Source organism: Astatotilapia calliptera, unplaced genomic scaffold (assembly GCF_900246225.1).
Source record: "Astatotilapia calliptera unplaced genomic scaffold, fAstCal1.2 U_scaffold_89, whole genome shotgun sequence".
Classification (NCBI taxonomy): Eukaryota; Metazoa; Chordata; class Actinopteri; order Cichliformes; family Cichlidae; genus Astatotilapia; species Astatotilapia calliptera.
Genome location: NW_020535832.1, coordinates 1 through 20,216, shown reverse-complemented (window position 1 = coordinate 20,216; position 20,216 = coordinate 1). Strand labels below are relative to the sequence as shown.

The 20,216-nt window shown below is 39.1% G+C and overlaps 1 protein-coding gene and 1 long non-coding RNA gene across 4 annotated transcripts; both read right to left on the bottom strand.

The window, feature by feature from the left end:
- Window positions 1–1,143: 1,143 nt before the first annotated feature.
- On the bottom strand, window positions 1,144–10,825 carry LOC113018456 (uncharacterized). 3 transcript variants are annotated; one of them, XR_003271800.1, is made up of 3 exons: window positions 10,727–10,825; window positions 6,907–6,999; window positions 1,144–1,311 (listed from the first exon to the last, which is right to left on the bottom strand). It is a non-coding gene; the product is annotated as an uncharacterized LOC113018456 (long non-coding RNA). The 3 variants fall into 3 exon arrangements; XR_003271799.1 differs by having other exon boundaries at window positions 1,144–1,821; window positions 6,907–6,996; XR_003271798.1 differs by having other exon boundaries at window positions 6,907–6,996.
- Window positions 10,826–12,244: 1,419 nt separating this feature from the next.
- On the bottom strand, window positions 12,245–13,920 carry LOC113018459 (uncharacterized). The gene is made up of 2 exons (XM_026161519.1): window positions 13,775–13,920; window positions 12,245–13,507 (listed from the first exon to the last, which is right to left on the bottom strand). Exons 1-2 carry the CDS (start codon window positions 13,826–13,828, stop codon window positions 12,374–12,376), a joined length of 1,188 nt encoding a protein of 395 aa, XP_026017304.1. The 5' UTR covers window positions 13,829–13,920; the 3' UTR covers window positions 12,245–12,373.
- Window positions 13,921–20,216: the final 6,296 nt, after the last annotated feature.

Here is a 20,216-nt window from a genome sequence, read left to right as displayed (position 1 = left end):
CTGTTATGACCAGTTCGGGGTGAGAGGAGTAAGACAGGACAAAAGACACAATGTGGAAGAGACAGCGATTAATAACCATCATTATTAGGCTTTTGAAATTAATCAGACAGACGGAAACAGGGCAAATGTGCTTCGACACATATCTTTCTTTATGGACCTTTTTCATTCTAATGGGACCATAGTTAAAGAAAAAAGATCATAATGTTCAGTAAGAGTTAAAACTGTCATCTCACCATACATTTCTGAAAGGTTTTTATGGACAACATGTCTAAAGGGAGGGAAGGACAATTTTCTCATAGACATCTAATTTGTAGACAAGAGTATTCTAGCCTCACATATAGTACTTGTACCCAATGATCCCTAGTTGAGCAGAGATAATGTCTGTGAAGGTTCTCAGTCATCCATGTCATTGTAGTCTAAGGAGCTTGGAAAGAAAAGCGTCTGGACTTCTTTAAGTTGCTCGAAGACGTTTCACAAGGTCAAATGGTCCCAGATTTAAACCCAGTGGGAGTATCCCCCCAAAGAGGGACAAAGGGACTCTCCACCATTTGACCTTAGAACTGAAGAAGCTTCTCGGATGAGAGGTGAAACGTCTTCGAGCAACTCAAAGAAGTCCAGAGGCTTTTCTTTCCAAGCTACTTAGACGAGCAGAGATAATATTATTATTACGAGGAAATCAGTCATATATATGTGTGTGTGATGTGTGTTTGTCATTGTTCCATTAAGAAAATAAACAATTGATTTTACAGTTTATATTTATATTTTCTATTTAATTTTTCGCTGTTGCATATTCTGTAAATATTTTATTATGTGCATATAATCTGTTTCTCATTAAAATGTAATGAAAAACAGATTTTAAGAATTCAAAACAGTTGTAACTGTTTTTAATGTTTTGAATTCTTAAAATACATCAGCGATAATCTTTCCTGCATCCTTAGAAAAAAACTTCTGTCCAAAACCAATGATCAATAACCTAAGCAAACAATAAAATATTAAAATACCAAGTCAAAAATATGAACATTAAAATGATCCATTGTGGTGAAGACAGGAAGTTGTTCACAGTAGAACAAAAACATGAGTAACAGATGACAAACCTTTATGAAATTTAACACTAATGATGTCTAATTGAAGTTGGAGAACTACTTGGATTATTCAGAAATTTTAATTTTCCTTGTGTCATCAGTCAAAAATCATTTCTCACAGATCCAGGTCTTGGATACAGAAGATTGTGATCGTGTCCATTTTCCCTTAATTTCACAGCATACTGCAGAAAAACCATGAACAGGATCCTGCTGGCCTGGCGCCAAAAACCTGTTGGATAAAAAAAAATATTATATTAAACTAGACTAAAATCATGTCAATTGTCACATTTATATAACTATGACTCTCTATAAGCATTTTCCAGATTTCTGTCGCAATTGACCTGCTTTAGACTTTTCTCTGAGTATCATCATGTACATTAACAGTTTTCAAGTTTTTTATGAATATTAAATCTTCATACTCTTAAATCTTAGAATAAAACGAAGGCAGAGCTGACTCTCTGCTCTTTGAAAATATTTTCACAGCTGTTTACAGACATCGGTTTTAAATGTGGGTCATATATTTGTTTGCTGATGTAATGTATTGCCATGCTGTCTTCCAACACATGGTGGTATTAAATAATAACTTTTTGGTTTTGGTTTTAATTTAAAGGAAAATGTCTCACGCCTCTGTCAGCGGGGATCCATCCACCCATTCCCATTCATGTTCCCCAGTTTTACTTTTGTAACCGGCTGTCAGACCAATCCAGGAGTCTCCTCTCATATTCAGTTCAATAAATTCCTAATTGAAAACAGACATAAATATTTCGGCCAGTCATAATTCAGTACTTCTGTTGTTGTAATATCATGTTGTGAATTTGTCTGAAAGAAAAACTAAATGAGATGAAACATTTCAGTTCACTTCTCTGAAACATTTCAGTTCACTTCTCTTGTCCTTTATAGAATAGATAGATCAATAGACAGTAGATGGGCAGATGGTCAAAACACAGAACTTCTGGCAGTTGCATCAAACAAACACACCCACCTGTTCCTCTTTGTTGTTTATGATCACCAGATTGGCTCCTCTGGACTGACAGTCTGCCTTGCTGTCAGACCAAATTTTCCTCTCAGTGGATTTAAAGTAACAGCTCATTCAAAATTTGGCCCAATCGACAGGACACTTCACTTAAAGTCAGACACATGATACAAAAACAGAATTCACGTTTTTATCCTTCTATTGCTTGTGTGTGTTGTGACATGTGCAGGCTTGTGAACAGGAAGACTTGGTGAATCTTAATGACATCATTAAGTGAAAAAAAAACACCAGACTGTAAAAGTGCACTTGTCTCAATAGAGCTTCTATGAGGACAAAAAAGCCATAGCACTCTCTGTAGACAAAGAGAAGGTCATAGAAGCTCAGATAAATTATGAAAGCTCGTCATTCCTTTGGTCTGGAAAAAAACACATTTTGCCAACGTTTTGAGGCTGGGGTTCTGACATACTGTTGGACTTCAAACTCTGGTTGCACACATGAGTCTATTTATTCGATTCAATTCAATTCAATTCAATTTTATTTATATAGCGCCAAATCACAACAAAAGTCGCCTCAAGGCGCTTCATAGATACAGAGAAAAACCCAACAATCATATGACCCCCTATGAGCAAGCACTTTGGCAACAGTGGGAAGGAAAAACTCCCTTTTAACAGGAAGAAACCTCCGGCAGAACCAGGCTCAGGGAGGGGCGGCCATCTGCTGCGACCGGTTGGGGTGAGAGAAGGAAGACAGGATAAGAGAGACAGAGGTTAATAACAGATATGATTCAATGCAGAGAGGTCTATTAATACATATTTATCAAATTGTTGTTCCTCAGCTATTCCATCCTCAGGTCCTAAGCTTAGTAAGAGTTGACAAAAGCACAGACACTCTGTACTTAAGTAGAAATACACTACTTTTAACAAATACTCCAGTAAAAGTTGAATTACTGATTCAACTTCTTTACTCAAGTAAAAGTAAAAAAGTACAGTCTTTGAAATGTGTTCAAACTGAGAAAGTAAAAAGTAGCTCTTTAGAGGACATTTCTATTTTTGTGCAAAGCTAACTGAACCTTGTGTTATATTAACATAATGATAAAGTAATATCAATAGATAAGAATACAAACTTCAGTCTAACTTTTTAAAATTCTAATTATACTCAGCTTGAATCAGAAGAAAAAGAAAGAAAATTAAAACGATTTCCTCTAAACAGGAAAATTTGTACAATCAGGGATTAAAGTGGATTCACAAGTTTGAGGATCCCTAAAACTGGTTGTAATGGTTCAGTGTGGGGAAAAGAATCATAACTCATAATAATTTCTATTGAGAGCTCTAGTAGATTTTCTTAGTGTACAGTCTGCTCTTTATGGATGTACACAACTAAATTTAATCAGATGTCAGCAGATGTTTCATGAGTGTTCCTGGCTGATTTCCATCCTCTACAATGACAGTACACTGTTTATGCTCTTTTATATTTAGTATAAAGTTGGTATGAAGGTGGAATTTAGTCAGTTGATCTCAGCATCATCACCTGAAATTCACATGGACTCTCTGCTACACTCGATGTAACCTGACTCTGACCATGAAACCACTGCCACTGTGCACCAGTCACACAGTGTTCTTTAAGTTAAATCCATCACAGTACAGACAACTAGCCTGTTTAAAAATGCCAGAGTGTTTCTTTAAATAACACAGTTAGTCTACCTCAGTTTGTTTTGCAGCATGTTTTACAATATGAAAAAAACACATGGTGTTAATAATGAAATCAAATGTTAAAATGATATTAAGGTGTGCAATGTGAAATTTGAATCTAGTGACCTCAGGGTTGGCACTGGCAACATTGATCAGTCACACTGATTTGTCACAGTACTGTGTCTGAAACCCAGCATATATGCTTCAGACTCTGGAATTATGTTCTTTTATTATTATCACCCTTGTCTCCAGGAGTGGCTTTTGATATTGGCGACATGGGCGGTTGCCCAGGGCAGCATCGTGGTGGGGGCAGCATCATGGCTGAGTCCAAATAAAGAAGTGCCCCGACATCATGCCAGTGCATTTTGGGGATTGCATGGGCACCGATCTGTTTTCAATTGCCTATTTGCGAGGAGTAAACGTGCCTTTACAAAAACAAAATAAAAACAAACCAAAAGGGCCGTCAACGTTAACGCTGTCATCACGATTAACGCAATTAAAAATTTTAATGCAATTAATCCATCTGGAGTGCAGAAGTACTTAAAATCCCTGAAAAGTCTGTCAACGCATTTGTTGTTTGTCCATTCTGTGCTCCAAATGGGTTGATTGTGTTAAGAAATATTTAGTCGGGTTAATCATGATGACGGTAATAATGCGTTAACGTTGACAGCCTACAACAAACACAAAAACTGAAGACATTATGATATAGACTTATAATAATTTTGGACCGATGTGTTTTCTAAATTCTTTCACACACATATACGAGAAAAGTGAGCGCGAGGGCCCTTGGTGTGCCTGCTTGCTGCTGTGCTGAAGTCTTACAACACAACCTGTCGAAAGGAGAGGGGGCATGCTGTTTCTAAATAGTGCACATTTCATTCATAATGTTGTTAATCCAAGCCCATTATATATTCATTGTTTCTCCTCGGTTGTGTAAAATCCTAGAAAAAAAAATTAATATACAAGGTGTAGGTCTATTAGTCTGTTAGTTTATGTTGTGGGGTTGAGTGTTGATACTGGAGTGCAAAATTACTGATGGAAGATGGACAAGAAAAGGTCAAAGCCATCAGGTTCTCAGTTTAGAAAAGAAGAGAAAAGTAGAGGAGAAACGGGCAAAAGATGCACGTAAGCAGATTTGGATGCCGGCAGGTGTCATGTCTCCTGAAACTAGGGTCAGGACTCTGCAGTCTATTTACACCTACAGGCCAGTGGACACTCTTTCAATGATGAGGATGTACACATCATCGACAGGGAGGAACACTGGTTTGAGCGCGGAGTCAAGGAGGCCATTTAGATGCAAAGGGAAAGACCATCTCTGAATTGAGTATCTTGTTTTGTTTCTTGTTTTGTTTTTCTTTTTGGTTAAGTTTCTTATTTCGAATTCCTTGTTTTTGATTTTGTTTCCTGTATAGATGTATTATTATGTCCAGCAAAAACGCTACCATTTTCTGTTAACTTCCTGTGTTTTAGACCTGCAATTTGGTCCTACATGCTGCCTGCCACACAGCATAGCCATGGCATGATTAGTGTGCTGGCAGCTGAGTGGTTGATTTTACACAGAAAGAGTACACTATATTACAAAAATATGAAGTGATTGCACAAAAAACACAACATGCAAGTAACACAGCTCCTGTGAATAATTCAGTAATGTGAAAAGAAAATCACCGTGCAGTACTTTTGCATTAAAAGCACCATATGTATGAATGTTTTGGTCAATACTTGAACAGGGCTGTTGTAAGCTTCAGAGACACATATAAGACTGCAGTCTGGCTTCCTTGTCCCAACGCTGTACAGTCATATTTTTTGGGGGGCGGAGGGGTGTGTGTGTTAAAAGATTTCTAGAAATGAGAGCGTGTCCATCAAATGTTGGATGGATACCATTTCACCTAATCACAGGTTTTCAACAGAAAGTTGTGCAATTATTTACAAAGCCCACATAATTTTCTGGACACTCCTCAGACTGCTTGTTGTTTAAGGAAGACTAAGAAAAAACTGTGAAGAAGGGGGGAAAAAATAACCGAAGTACTAAAGTGCTCCATAGTATAGTGGTTTACATCTTCACCTAATAAGCAAAAGATCCCCTGTTCAGTTCTCAGAAGAGACACAAATCCTTTTGGGGTTGTGTCGGGAAGGGCATTTTGTCTAAAACAAAACAAATTGACAGTTGCTCCCCATCTGTTTGGGTTTTCAACTGCAACACGTCATACTACAACTTTTTTAAATACACTATACTGCCAAAAGTAGTCAATTGTCTTCCTTCATATGGATATGGACTTGAATGATATCCCATTCTTAATCTACAGGGTCTAGTATGATTTTGGCCCACCCTTTGCAGCTACAAGAGTTTGAGGTTTGTTTGTTGTTTTTTTGGCTCACAGTGTCCACTCTTAATAACCCCAACGGCGTTCTTTTAGGTTGAGGTCGGGACTCTGTGCAGGCCAGTCAAATTCTTCCACACAAAAATTGCTCATCCATGTTTTTAGAGAATTTGCTCTATGTACTTTGGGTGCTGCCATCTTTTAACAAGAATGGATATCCCTAAGCTGTTCCAACAAAGTTGGTAGCATAAAATTGTCTAAAATATCTTTGGCATTGTGCTTAGTAATGTAATGCTTGGATCCAGGTTCTCGGCAATAGAAAACCATTCCATAAAGCTCTGTTCTTGAGCTAATCCAAAGGAAGCATGAAGTTTGAAAGTCTGTATTGATTAACTCTCCAGAAAGTTGGTGACCACTATGTGCCTCTAGTGTCCCTGCTCTGTGATTTTATGTGGTCTACCTCTTCAAGGCTGAATTTGTCATTCCTAATCACTTACACTTTGTTATAATCCCACTAACAGCTGACTGGAATATTAGGTAGCAAGGAAATTTCAAATGGACTTGTTGAACATGGTACCACGATGGAATTCACTGAGCTTCTGAAAGTGACCCATTCTCTGAAAACTGTTTGTAGAAGCAGTCTGCATGCCTCGGGGTTTGATTTTATACACCTGTGGCTATAAAAGCGATTGAAACACCTGAATTCAGTGAACACTTTTAGTAATAGTATATTACAACTGATATGCAGTCACTTCCATGACCTAAGAGGAAAATAGTTAATAAAACAAGTATAAAATACAATTCTGAGTACTGCTATATTTGCACATGAGGCACAACTTTCTTACCTAAAAGTTGGGTTTGCAGTTGGCTGTAATTGTTGCTCAGTTTGTTGTATTTGTTCTGCAGCTGCTCTTTTTCCAAAGTGACTGAAATATCTGCTTAGAAATAAAACAAAGCAAAAACGAAAAAAACATCTAAATATTCAACTTTATAAATACAGCCATATTTTTATTGTAAAAATCAGCATCACACTTTTTTTCCAAACTAATTTTGTTATTCATTGTTAAGTGACTAAGAACATTGGTTAGCATATGACTAATAACAAACATGGACAGGTCTATTAACAGCAGATTAGAATATTTAACATAGAGGATTAAACTATAACTTTAGAAAATATGGACAGATTAAACAGCAGAAAAAAACAGCTGCCACAGACAGACCATCTGTATCTCAAAAGGAAAAGTATAGTGTGTGTAGTATTAAGAAGAGATGTATGAATGATAATGGTGAGTTAGAAGATATATCAGTTTCACAGATTTGATTTTCATGAATCACAGGATGAACTGACTATAACTACAATTGCATTTCCATTTAAATAACAGTCTGATGTTGTTTGATGTTGCTAGTTCTAGCCTTATTCCTTCAGCTGCAGCTCCAATCTGAGGCTAAATGCTGTGAGAGCAAGCAAAGAGCAAACATTTAGACTATATCTAAGACCTACAGATCCTCCCATTAACAGCACACCAGTGCTTGTAGATGTTGATCAGGCATGGTCACGCTATTTCCCAGTGAACTGATTGCTCAGTAAGCAGTTGCATAGTATATAATGATCTCAAACCCCTGTAAGATCTCAAGCTTAGGACTAAACTTGAAAATAATGCTTTATGGTACAGGTCTCAGGAGTCAAATAAGGAAGATGGTTAGCTTAGCATTCTTTAGTGGGCTTACAACATTAAAATGACTGTAAAACGATGTATATGATGATATATAAGGAGAAGATATGCCTACTCTGGTTACATTGTCAATTAAAGAAAAAGAAAAAACCTCAGCAGTGGTCATATTGCAGAAGCAGTGTAACACACATGGGGAAACACTGTAGGGCGGTTGCTTTAAATGGAAATATGAAGTCAGAAGAGGAAGGAAAGAATAGCAGACTTGCAGCATCAAATAATGTTGCTTAAAAATATCTAATGTGGAAATAATACTGCCGTCGTTGTTGGAATAAAATTCCTCACAGCGTGTCGTGATTCCAGCGAGAATCAGAAGATACAGCACTCCCAGGCACACTTTAAAAGCTCTGAAACAGCTTCTTTTCTTCTGTGTTTGTCCATCTATAAAGAAACCATTAAGCTTTGCTTGTTCCATATTCAGTTTTTCAGAAAAAACTGAATACTCAAACGTGTTTGAGTCCATAAGAAAAGATTCATTCTTATATCTGGAGGAATAAATATATTTCAATAAATATTAACGTTAGCCCGCGACTTTGTTCTTGTTTTGAATTTTGGCCCACTGTGTATTTGAGTTTGACACCCCTGTTATAGAATCATCAAACCATTTGTTTCCACAGCATGATGCGTATCAGCAACATTCCTGTCCTAGCAGCTCTGTCTGAACATGCTGAGACCTGCTTCACTCAAACAGAAAAGAAATCTCACAGAACTTCCGAAGTCCATATGAGCCTGAGGAAAAAGAGAAATAGTGATGGACATGAAACAGAAGCTTAAATGCCTTCTAAGTTTTCTTTCTATTGAACAGCTGTAGATATTAAACATCTCATGAAAATGAAATGAAGTTGTAGTAAATATGTAAAAAAAAAAAACCATCTCTATTTAATAAATGCAAGTTTACTATTTTTCTATTTACTCCCATGCCACGAACTCTTCCAGAGTCACATCTGTGGCAGCATTATTAATTCTTGTAATTTATTTGAAGGCATGCATATACGCACACATACACAAACACACAGGATCCGTTTCTGCACCATTTGTAAGAACTGAAATACGAGACCTTTAGCTCCACCTGCTGGTGTGTTCAGCTGCCTGTAACGTTAAAGTTCTGATGTAAAGAACAATATTTTCACCAAATGGAATAAAATGAAAGAACCAACTGAGAAGTAAACAAATAAAAAACAAAAAAACAAACGGGAAAGATGCGAGAATGAGAATATTGTCTGTAATGTGATGTTTGAATGTTTTTTCTGTTTTTTATTGGTTTTTTTTTTTTGTTTTTTATGTTGGCTGATATGTGAGAATAACTAGTGGAGATCCTAACAGAAAATTAGGAACTTGCCTTCTATCAGGCAAGTTGTTTCTGGGATCTCCTGCGAGCCACTCACCCAGTTTGGGGAGCACTACACCGAGTGCCCCAATTACCACTGGGAACACTGGTGCCTTTTCCCTCCAATTCAATTCAATTCAATTTTATTTATATAGCGCCAAATCACAACAAAAGTTGTCTCAAGGCGCTTCATAGATACAGAGAAAAACCCAACAATCATATGACCCCCTATGAGCAAGCACTTTGGCAACAGTCTTCTTGAGCTCTTCTCTAAGCCCTTGCTATTACTCCAGCTTCTCGTGTTCATTTTTTGTGATTTTGCTGTCACTCGGTATAGCAACATCTGTCACTATAGCCATCTTCCTCAGCTTGCCCTCCACTACTACTTCCACTTGGTTAGGCATCACCAGTTTTTCTGTCTGTATTTAAAAGTCCCTCATGATCTCACTTTGAATATTTGTCACACTTAAATGTTTCAGATCAAATAGATCACAAAAGTTAACACCAAATGTAGTTTCTGAATTAAGATGTTTATTAACAATTGAAAAAAAAAAGGAAGCCTACATATTCCTGTGCGAAAAAGGGATTGCTCCCCCAACAATTAACTGTGGTGTTTCTTTGTGAAGCTGAGTTCTCTTTCTTCATTACTGTCACAACTGTTCTCAAGAAATCACTCAAACAGGACCTGCTTGTCAAAGTGCAATACCAATCCTCAAAAGCCAGACGTGATGCCGTGATTAAAGGAAACTCAGAAACAAATGAGAAACAAATAAAAAAAACATAATAATGCTTTAAATTTACTTTTACTTGGTTACTTTTTGACACTTTACAGAAAACAGTTTGTACCACTTTCCACAAGTCTATGAGTTCAGCAAAGCATCTTCAGTAGAGAGTCATTATATGTAAACAACTTGGGAAGGATTTTTCTGCTTTCATCAGTGTAGTACAGAATCTTGTTAATTCTGTGTTATTACAAGGAAAAAATAGCATCAGATGATGGAGCATGATTTATTTACACAGTTTAAAAAGATGTATCATTCATTTGTTTTAAACAGCTCTTTCTCAGCAGTTGTTCTTTCAGTGTCTCTTCTCCTAAAGTCTCCCTCCTCTCCAGTCAGCTGCCAGCTACAAGTTTCTACCCTGAGAGAGCCACGATCTTCAGGAGGAAAGATGGAAGGACATCCATGAATGTGTTTAAAGGAGAGATTTTCTATAACCATAATGTGACCTTCCAGACAGATTACAGTACCCCATGCTCCGTGTGAAAACAGAAAGGGGCTACTGTATAAAAATGGTTCTTAAAGAACCATTTTTAAAAAGGTTCTTTGAAAAACCATTAAAGGTGCCCCAAAGAACCATTTCTTGATGGTTCTTTGGGGCACCTTTAAAGGTTCTTCAATGAACCACTGAAAGAAATGGTTCTTCAAAGAACCATTGTTTGAAAGGTTCTTTGTGGCACCAAAAAAGGTTCTTCTATGGCATCAGTCTAAAGAACCACTTTTGGTTCCAGTTGGAACCTTTATTTTTCTGAGTGTAGTAAGAGAAAAAGTAACATGGCTTTCTTTTTCCAAGGTTACAACTCAGAATCTAACATGTGTCTGTTTTTACTTTCTCTTTGCAATTCTTCCCTCATTTTCTGTCCTCCAGGAGACTCCCTCCTCTCCAGTCAGCTGCCACGCAACAGGTTGCTATCCTCAAAGAGCCGTGATATTCTGGAGAAAGAATGGAAGGAGCTTCAGTGCTCTGCTGGGGTTATACAGTACTGTGAGATCTTTAAGCTAAGATGGGGCATGAATATGTAGGAGAACAATTCTTACATGTTAGAGAGACTCCAAGATTTTAAGGCGTAGTGCGAGTTCACATAAGCCAGATCACATTAATAAACAGGTCATCATTGAGTAAGAGAGAAATGTGGTATAGCTGGTGCCTCAGTTAGATTTGATATGGAAATACGCACTGGAAGAGACCAGAATACTTAAATCAGCCCTCACATTTTTCATTACTTTTACTTATTTTTTCCAGCCAAATGTTAAACATGAGGTAATTTTCTAATCAGATGTTATAGATGAGGTTTCCAGTGAATGTAAAGAGTAGAAATGCAAACCAGAATTTCACTGCTGCAATTGTCTGTAACTAACTGCATGCACTTCAGTAATTATTTAATTTATTTCTTTTTATATTCATACTAGAAAAAAAGCAATATCTGACTAATATTTCATATTATCTGTTCCATTGATATCGTACAGATAAAAATATTGGTAACAGCATTGTTTGTTTCTGTGGGTATGTTCTTGGTTAGCAGTTCTTGTCATTACCGCTTGATTATAGTACACCTGAACTATCCAGTGCTGGCTCTGCACTTAGGATGTATCATGATTTAATAGTTAGTTAGTTTTTATTTTCATGTGCTATGAAACAAGTGTGTGTTTGACTTTACATGTTTGAACCTTAGGGGTGACACAGCACTTTGTATTGCTAGAAAAACTTTTTAATTGTGGACCCTTTGCTGTCAACTATTTTAATGTTTGATATTGGCAGACCTTAAAGAGATCATAGTTTTGTTTTATGTATGGTAATGTTCAAAGTCTTTGGCCCCTCCACATATCTTTATATTTTGCTGGGCAAATTTGGTTACCAGGAACAGTAATTTCTTGACAAATGTGCAATCATACAGGTGTGGTGAAAAGTTTAGATTCACTCCTTATGGGTATGAGTGTTATGGGAATTTGGGTTTTTAATGATTTAGCTGAACTGTTTTTTGTTTTTTTTTACCTGAATGGTATGATTGTACAGTATTGTATCTTTAATGACTTTAAAAAGCAAGAATTGGGTGCACACGTTTTTAATTTACTGAGGAGAACAAACGGCTATATGGCAGCTGTGTCACTGACAACTGACAATCTAAATGTTCTTGCTTAACAATGACTGTAAAAAAATCAACATTGATCAGAAACTTTTATTCCTCATTTATGCAAACAGATTGAAAATTGGACTTATTTCAAATATACAGTTATGTTGTTTAAAACTGTTCAGTATAAAAGAGTTTTTAGCTTCAGCCTAAACTGAAAATGTATACACAATCTGAAGACAAATAAAACAAAGCTCAAAATCAAGATCTTTTTTTTAATTTTTTGTTTTTTATTATTTGTTGGTAATAATTTCATGTGGTCTTTAGTGAACAGTTCCACAAGTTCTTGTTACTCTTCTGGGCTTTTAAATAAAGCGAGTAATCTTCTTTGTAACGCCAAGTAAACTTTAGCGTACACATGAAAACATCCTAGAGAAGATATTTGGTCTTCTCAATGGGGCCTTACTTTTGAAAATTCTGACAATCATTTTGTCAAGTCTTGGATTTCCATTATTCATTAACCCCAGGACATTGTCAGCACCACTCCACTTTTCCCTGAGTTCATTGTATACTGTCACAGTGAGATCTTCCATGTTCTCCAAGGAGATTTCAAGATTTTGGGACACAATTTTAGCCCAGATCTTTTCGGTAAGCCTCTGTATAACTTCTTCAGCTGGACGCCATTTCTTCAACCCCTTTATGTTGCTCATTGCGTGCATAACCAGATCTCTGGCAAGGCGTTCCACAAGTTCTCTGTACTCGTCTCGGTTTTTAGATAAAGTGAGTATTCTTTTGGGTAATGCCAGCAGATGTCTGGTGAATGTTGGGACAGTAATATCATCCTCAAGCTCTTCCTTCAGACTTGAAATCAAATCTTTTTCCTTGCACTTATGCACTTTACAAAGATTGGTGAAAATGGCTTTCGCCATACTGGGCAGCCTCTTTGGACATAGATCCAAATGTTTTCCCTCAATTTCAGGCCAGATTTTCTCAAGCAGACGATAACAGTTGGGAATCCTTGTGGAGTCTTTGTGTTTAGGGGAGACTTTGTTTAAGGCCCGTGAAACTACCAACTGAGTAAGTGCATAAACAAACATTTTTTCTGCAGACACATCATCAGATGCCAGACTGATGACAGAAGAAGAATCAACTTCTGACTCATGTACAGCTGGAATCACAGGCTTTTCCACGGGACAAGCTTCTATTTTGTCCCAGTGTTTTGTATCAGCTGTGGGCTTTTTCTCCATACAGCTTTTCTTTGGTTCTGCTGTGGCTTGGGATTGTGTGTCCACATGCTGAAGACTTGCACTGGCCTCTGTCTCCAGTTCCGGAGTTTCGGTTTTCTTATCATCACCACAGTTGTCTACAGATATTTCTGTAACCATGTCTTCCTTTGCTGGTGTTACCCCTGTTTTCTCATGGGAATCAGCGTCCACTGACTCAAGACACTCCTCTGTCAGTGTGGACACCGGAGCTCCCTTCTCCATGGTTGTCTCTGTTGCATCCACTAACATGGAGCAAAGTGATGTTGTGGCAGGTATGTCTGCTCCGGTGTCCACATGCTGAAGACTTGCACTGGCCCCTGTCTCCAGTTCCGGAGTTTCGGTTTTCTTATCATCACCACAGTTGTCTACAGATATTTCTGTAACCATGTCTTCCTTTGCTGGTGTTACCCCTGTTTTCTCATGGGAATCAGCGTCCACTGACTCAAGACACTCCTCTGTCTGTGTGGACACCGGAGCTCCCTTCTCCATGGTTGTCTCTGTTGCATCCACTAACATGGAGCAAAGTGATGTTGTGGCAGGTATGTCTGCTCTTTGTGAACTAAATGTGTTTAAATGTTGCTCGCTGTTCTGATGCATGAATGCGCTCTGAACTAAATCGCAGGTGTTTATGGAGTTCTGGAGTTCTATTTATAGGGTCGTGTCCTGTAGGCCCCGCCCACTGCCCTTTGATAATTGCCAAGCCCCGCCCACATCGAATGACTGTTGCCTAGCAATCGCTAGATGATAGTAGCACGGATGGGCACAGCCACTGTGACGTCATCCAGTGTTCTTGATCAAAGAGAAGTAAGTGTTGGCTTTCTTGCCGCGCAGCAATTGATAACAAAGAACCTTGAAATGTGTTTTTAGCTAAACTTTGACACAGCTGCAGGACATATATATATACAAAGCGGGTGATCGTGGCTCAAGAGTTGGGAGCTCGCCTTGTAATCGGAAGGTTGCCAGTTCGAGCCCCGGCTTGGACAGTCTCGGTCGTTGTGTCCTTGGGCAAGATACTTCACCCGTTGCCTACTGGTGGTGGTCAGAGGGCCTGGTGGCGCCAGTGTCCGGCAGCCTCGCCTCTGTCAGTGCGCCCCAGGGTGGCTGTGGCTACAATGTAGCTTGCCATCACCAGTGTGTGAATGGGTGGATGACTGGATATGTAAAGTGCTTTGGGGTCCTTAGGGACTAGTAAAGCGCTATATAAATACAGGCCATTTACCATTTACATATACATATAGTAGCTTCTCATTAATATTAAGTAGCTTCTCATTGTTATTAATGTCCTGCAATAAATAGATAAATACAAAAAGGGTTTTAAAAAGTGTGTAAGAGCCAAAGTGAATGTTTCTGTTTTGTTTATTTATTGTGGTGGCACAGGTGTTTAGATTTTCCTGCACCTCAGGTGATCGCATGTTATTTACGTGACACAGGCGTTCTCATCAGGGAGGAGGTGGCTCGGGTGTTCACCCACTATTTTCACAACAGTGATGTCTATATATGTGTGTTGTGGGTGCACAAGTATGCATATATGTCTGTAAATTGTATATCTTTTGACGTATTACTGGGGTTAAATAAATAAAAATTACATGCATTATGTAATGTAATTGTAATGAATTTCTGAGTGAAGAAAAAGTGTTGACTATTAATTACTAAATAGTGGAAAGGGGGTGGGATTAAATAAGCTTATGCTTCTTCCTCGTCCTTTTGAACATGTAAGTTACTTATAAATATTGTTGCTTTGTTTTCCTTTTGTTTGTTTGTCTCTTTTTTCCCCTGTTGTTTTTATTTAAACATGTTTAAAATAAAGATTCAATACAAATACAAATGCTCACAAATGATGTAAGTTAATACATGTGCTATTTGTTTTGATTGAAAGCAAACGTTTATTGTTTAAGTTTTAAATAAATACGTGAAACACAAGTGGGACTTAGTATGGCTTATTGGAGACGCGTCACAGTACAGAAACAAACTCAGCCGGCAGCGGCTTTATTTGTGGATAGAAGTCGCAACAATGGGTTAAGATATTTTCAAGATTTAAATTTAATTGCAGGTCGGCGTCCATGCGTCTGTGATGTCTGAGCGGGCGATGCTTGGACCGACGCGGGACAGCAGCTCCTCAAACTGGGCGAGGGACAGACGGTGGTACCGCTGAAAGTGGCCGTCAGCCAGACGCATCTCCTGGAGCAAGTGGTGAAACTCACCAAACTGCTCACACTCGTGGAGGACCTGATGGACCCAGGTACGGTCAGGATGTCCTTTACGCCGCTGCTCTGCTCTCCACAGTAAATAGAGAAGGGAGACTCTCTCTTCAAACGCTAGATCGACAGCTGCCATCTTGCAAACATACCGTCTGGCACTACTTCCTCCCACATTTCTGGTTCACGCACGTGAAAATTGCATATTTTAACACTAGGAGTCCCAGGCTTCTACCTTTCTACCTTTAAAACCCGGAGAGCAGCCAAATGGCTGGTAGGCTTTTAGCTAAGCTTTAGCTTCAGCCAAGTGGAAGCTAAATTGGCTAGTCATTCATATGTAAATTAGGTTGTTACCTGGGAATTCTGGAGGGAGGGGAGTGGGGGTGTGTGATTGAGGGGGTGGGGGAGCTGCAAAAAGCTGTGAACTTCCTTTTGTGTTTCATCTTGATGCATTCTCAATCATCCAGGGAAATAAATCTCCAAAAGTCACCAACTGAGTGTTTCAGTTTGCCATCTTAGGGAGAAATCAACACACCTTATATATATATGTGTATATATATATATATATATTGTATATATATATATATGTGTATAAAAAAAAAAAAACCCAGCACGCCCCTGCGGACGTTTTATCCTCAAGCTCGGTCCTCTACCAGAGCCTGGAGCTTGAGGTCCTGCGCAGTATCTTAGCTGTTCCCAGGACTGCACTCTTCTGGACAGAGATCTCCGATGTTATTCCCGGATCTGCTGGAGCCACTCGCCTAGCTTGGGAGTCACCGCACCTAGTGCTCCGATTACCACGGGACCACCGTTACCTTCACCCTCCACATCCTCTCGAGCTCTTCTCTGAGCCCTTGGTATTTCTCCAGCTTCTCGTGTTCCTTCTTCCTGATATTGCTGTCATTCGGAACCGCTACATCGATCACTACGGCCGTCTTCTTCTGTTTGTCTACCACACTATGTCGGTTGGTTAGCCACCACCATTTTGTCCGTCTGTATCTGGAAGTCCCACAGGATCTTAGCTCGGTCATTCTCCACCACCCTTGGGGGCATCTCCCATTTTGACCTCGGGACTTCCAGGTTATACTCAGCACAGATGTTCCTGTACACCAGGGCTGCCCAATCCCAGTCCTCAAGAGCTACTATCCTGCAGCTTTTAGATGCATCCCTACTCCAACACAGCTGAATCAAATGGTTTGATTACCTCTTCAGCATGCCATCATGTTTGGCAAAGGCCTGATAACAAGCCATTCATTTGATTCGGGTGTGTGGGAACAAGGATGCACCTAAAAGCTGCAGGACGGTAGCTCTCGAGGACCGGGATTGGGCACCCCTGCTGTACACTATGCCGGCCACTTGGTTATGGCGTTCCATGTATGCCTTGCCTGCTAGCATCTTGCACCCTGCTGTTATGTGCTGGATTGTCTCTGGATATATGTGTGTATATATATATATATATATATATATATATATATTATTAAGTAGCTTCTCATTATTATTAATGTGCTGCAGCTGTGTCAAAGTTTAGCTAAAAACACATTTCAGGTTCTTTGTTATCAATTGCTGAGGCAGCAAGAAAGCCAACACTTACTTCTCTTTGATCAAAGAAACACTGGATGACGTCACAGTGGCTGTGCCCATCCGTGCTACTATCATCTAGCGATTGCTAGGCAACAGTCATTCGATGTGGGCGGGGCTTGGCAATTATCAAAGGGCAGTGGGCGGGGCCTACAGGACACGACCCTATAAATAGAACTCCAGAACTCCATAAACACCTGCGATTTAGTTCAGAGCGCATTCATGCATCAGAACAGCGAGCAACATTTAAACACATTTAGTTCACAAAGAGCAGACATACCTGCCACAACATCACTTTGCTCCATGTTAGTGGATGCAACAGAGACAACCATGGAGAAGGGAGCTCCGGTGTCCACACAGACAGAGGAGTGTCTTGAGTCAGTGGACGCTGATTCCCATGAGAAAACAGGGGTAACACCAGCAAAGGAAGACATGGTTACAGAAATATCTGTAGACAACTGTGGTGATGATAAGAAAACCGAAACTCCGGAACTGGAGACAGGGGCCAGTGCAAGTCTTCAGCATGTGGACACCGGAGCAGACATACCTGCCACAACATCACTTTGCTCCATGTTAGTGGATGCAACAGAGACAACCATGGAGAAGGGAGCTCCGGTGTCCACACTGACAGAGGAGTGTCTTGAGTCAGTGGACGCTGATTCCCATGAGAAAACAGGGGTAACACCAGCAAAGGAAGACATGGTTACAGAAATATCTGTAGACAACTGTGGTGATGATAAGAAAACCGAAACTCCGGAACTGGGAGACAGAGGCCAGTGCAAGTCTTCAGCATGTGGACACACAATCCCAAGCCACAGCAGAACCAAAGAAAAGCTGTATGGAGAAAAGCCCACAGCTGATACAAAACACTGGGACAAAATAGAAGCTTGTCCCGTGGAAAAGCCTGTGATTCCAGCTGTACATGAGTCAGAAGTTGATTCTTCTTCTGTCATCAGTCTGGCATCTGATGATGTGTCTGCAGAAAAAATGTTTGTTTATGCACTTACTCAGTTGGTAGTTTCACGGGCCTTAGAGAAAGTCTCCTCTAAACACAAAGACTCCACAAGGATTCCCAACTGTTATCGTCTGCTTGAGAAAATCTGGCCTGAAATTGAGGGAAAACATTTGGATCTATGTCCAAAGAGGCTGGCCCAGTATGGCGAAAGCCATTTTCACCAATCTTTGTAGAGCGCATAAGTGCAAGGAAAAAGATTTGATTTCAAGTCTGAAGGAAGAGCTTGAGGATGATATTACTGTCCCAACATTCACCAGACATCTGCTGGCATTACCCAAAAGAATACTCACTTTATCTAAAAACCGAGACGAGTACAGAGAACTTGTGGAACGCCTTGCCAGAGATCTGGTTATGCACGCAATGAGCAATACAAATGAAGCAGGGAAATTGCCTCTAGGGGCTGATGAAGCCATTAAACAGAGGCTTGCCCAAAAAGTCTGGGCTAAAATTGTGTCCAAAAAGCTCAAAATCTCCTTGGAGGACATTGAAGAGGTCAGCGTGGCAGTATACAATGAACTCCAGGATAAGTGGAAATATCCAAACACTGTCATGCAGTTAATGAAAATTGGCCACCGAAATGTTGACAAAGAGATTGTCAAAAGTTTCATAAGAAATGCACCATTTAAGAGACCAAATATCTTCTCTAGGATGTTTTCATGTGTACGCTAAAGTTTACCTGACACATGGTGGCATTACAAAGAAGATTACTCACTTTATTTAAAAGCCCAGAAGAGTAACAAGAACTTGTGGAATGTTTCATAAAGACCACATGAACTTTACAACAAATAATAAAAAACAAAATTAAAAAAGATCTTTGATTTTTGAGCTTTGTTTTATTTGTCTTCAGATTTGTGTATACATTCGTTTTAGCTTGAAGCTAAAACTATTTTAGTGAACAGTTTTAAACAACATAACTGTATATTTGAATAATTCCAGATTTTCAATTGTTTGAATAATTGGAATAAAAGTTTCTGATCATGTTGTTTTTTTACAGTCATTTGTTTAGCAAGAACATTTAATTGTCGTTGTCAGTGGACACAGCTTGCCATAAGCTGTTTGTTCTCCTCAGGTAAATTAAAAACGGTGTGCACCCAATCTTCTTTGTAAAGTATTAAAGCATACCATACTGTCAAATCATACACGTCAGGTAAAAAAAACAAAAAACAGATTCAGTATCATTTTAAAACCCAATTCCATACACTCTAACATAAGGAGTGAATCTAAACTTTTCACCACACTGTATTGTTGCATTTGTCAAGAATTTATGTTCTGGTAACAAATTTGCCAGCAAATATAAGTATGTGTCAGGGATGAGGGAAACGCCTGCAAGCAGCGTGTTTTGGGGCCATCTTTAAGGAACTGCTATTTTTATGTTACAGTTTTATTTTGGGGAGGACGTTTATGAATTGTTGTGCCAGATAGTCGGCTTTTCGTATCCCTGCCCGTGCGTTTTTATGGTTGTTTTACAAGCGATGTTTGATTGTTTTTCAGTCGCCAAGATATTTACATTCCTTTTTGAGTGCGCTGGGATGATTCCAACAATACATTTGGGCTAGGAGCAGTTACTGTGGGGTGGCAAATTACTGGATTGTTACTTTTTTCTGTTTAATACTTTTTGGTGTAGTTTGTTTTGACTGTGTGTGGTGTTAGTTGCCCTTGTAGCGTTTTTGTGACTTTTAATGTTTTTTTTATTTGTTTGTTTGTTTGTTTTGGTTTTTATTAGTAGCTCCGGTAGATTTGAAAGGCGTTTTCGTGGTACATTGGTGAAACGCTCCGCAGTCCACAGTAGCGTTTTCAGTCATTTCACAGAGTTGTGCGTCACTTGAAAAGCCGAAACGCGAGTTCCAGTTACTGCTCATTGTGAACCAAGATGATTTGACCTTGCCTTCATTTCTGTCTGCCGCTATACTTTCCGCTTTTTGAAACGTCGCAGCCAAATGCTGGGAAAAGCACAAGTTTTTTAAATGGAATACATGACGGTACAGTGTTGCTGCAAAGTACACAACGTACAAAGTTGCAAGCGAGTTGAAAGTTAAGGAATTTGGAAGAAAGCTACTTGGAGCATGTCAGACTGATATTAATCTTATGGCTGTAAAATACTGAGAGCACAACCACTGCTGTATAATGCCTCGCTATCTTAGGACTTACGTTCACACCGCAGGTCTTAATGAGATTCAGTATTTTTTTGATATCTGCG

What these genes read in the sequence shown, in the direction of transcription:
- LOC113018459 (XM_026161519.1), bottom strand. Translation starts at nt 13,828, where the DNA reads ATGCATCAGAACAGCGAGCAACATTTAAACACATTTAGTTCACAAAGA. An exon ending in TTAGTTCACAAAGAGCAGAC is followed by an intron (nt 13,508 to 13,774) that starts ATACCTGCCACA and finishes ACCGGAGCAGAC; the next exon opens with ATACCTGCCACAACATCACT.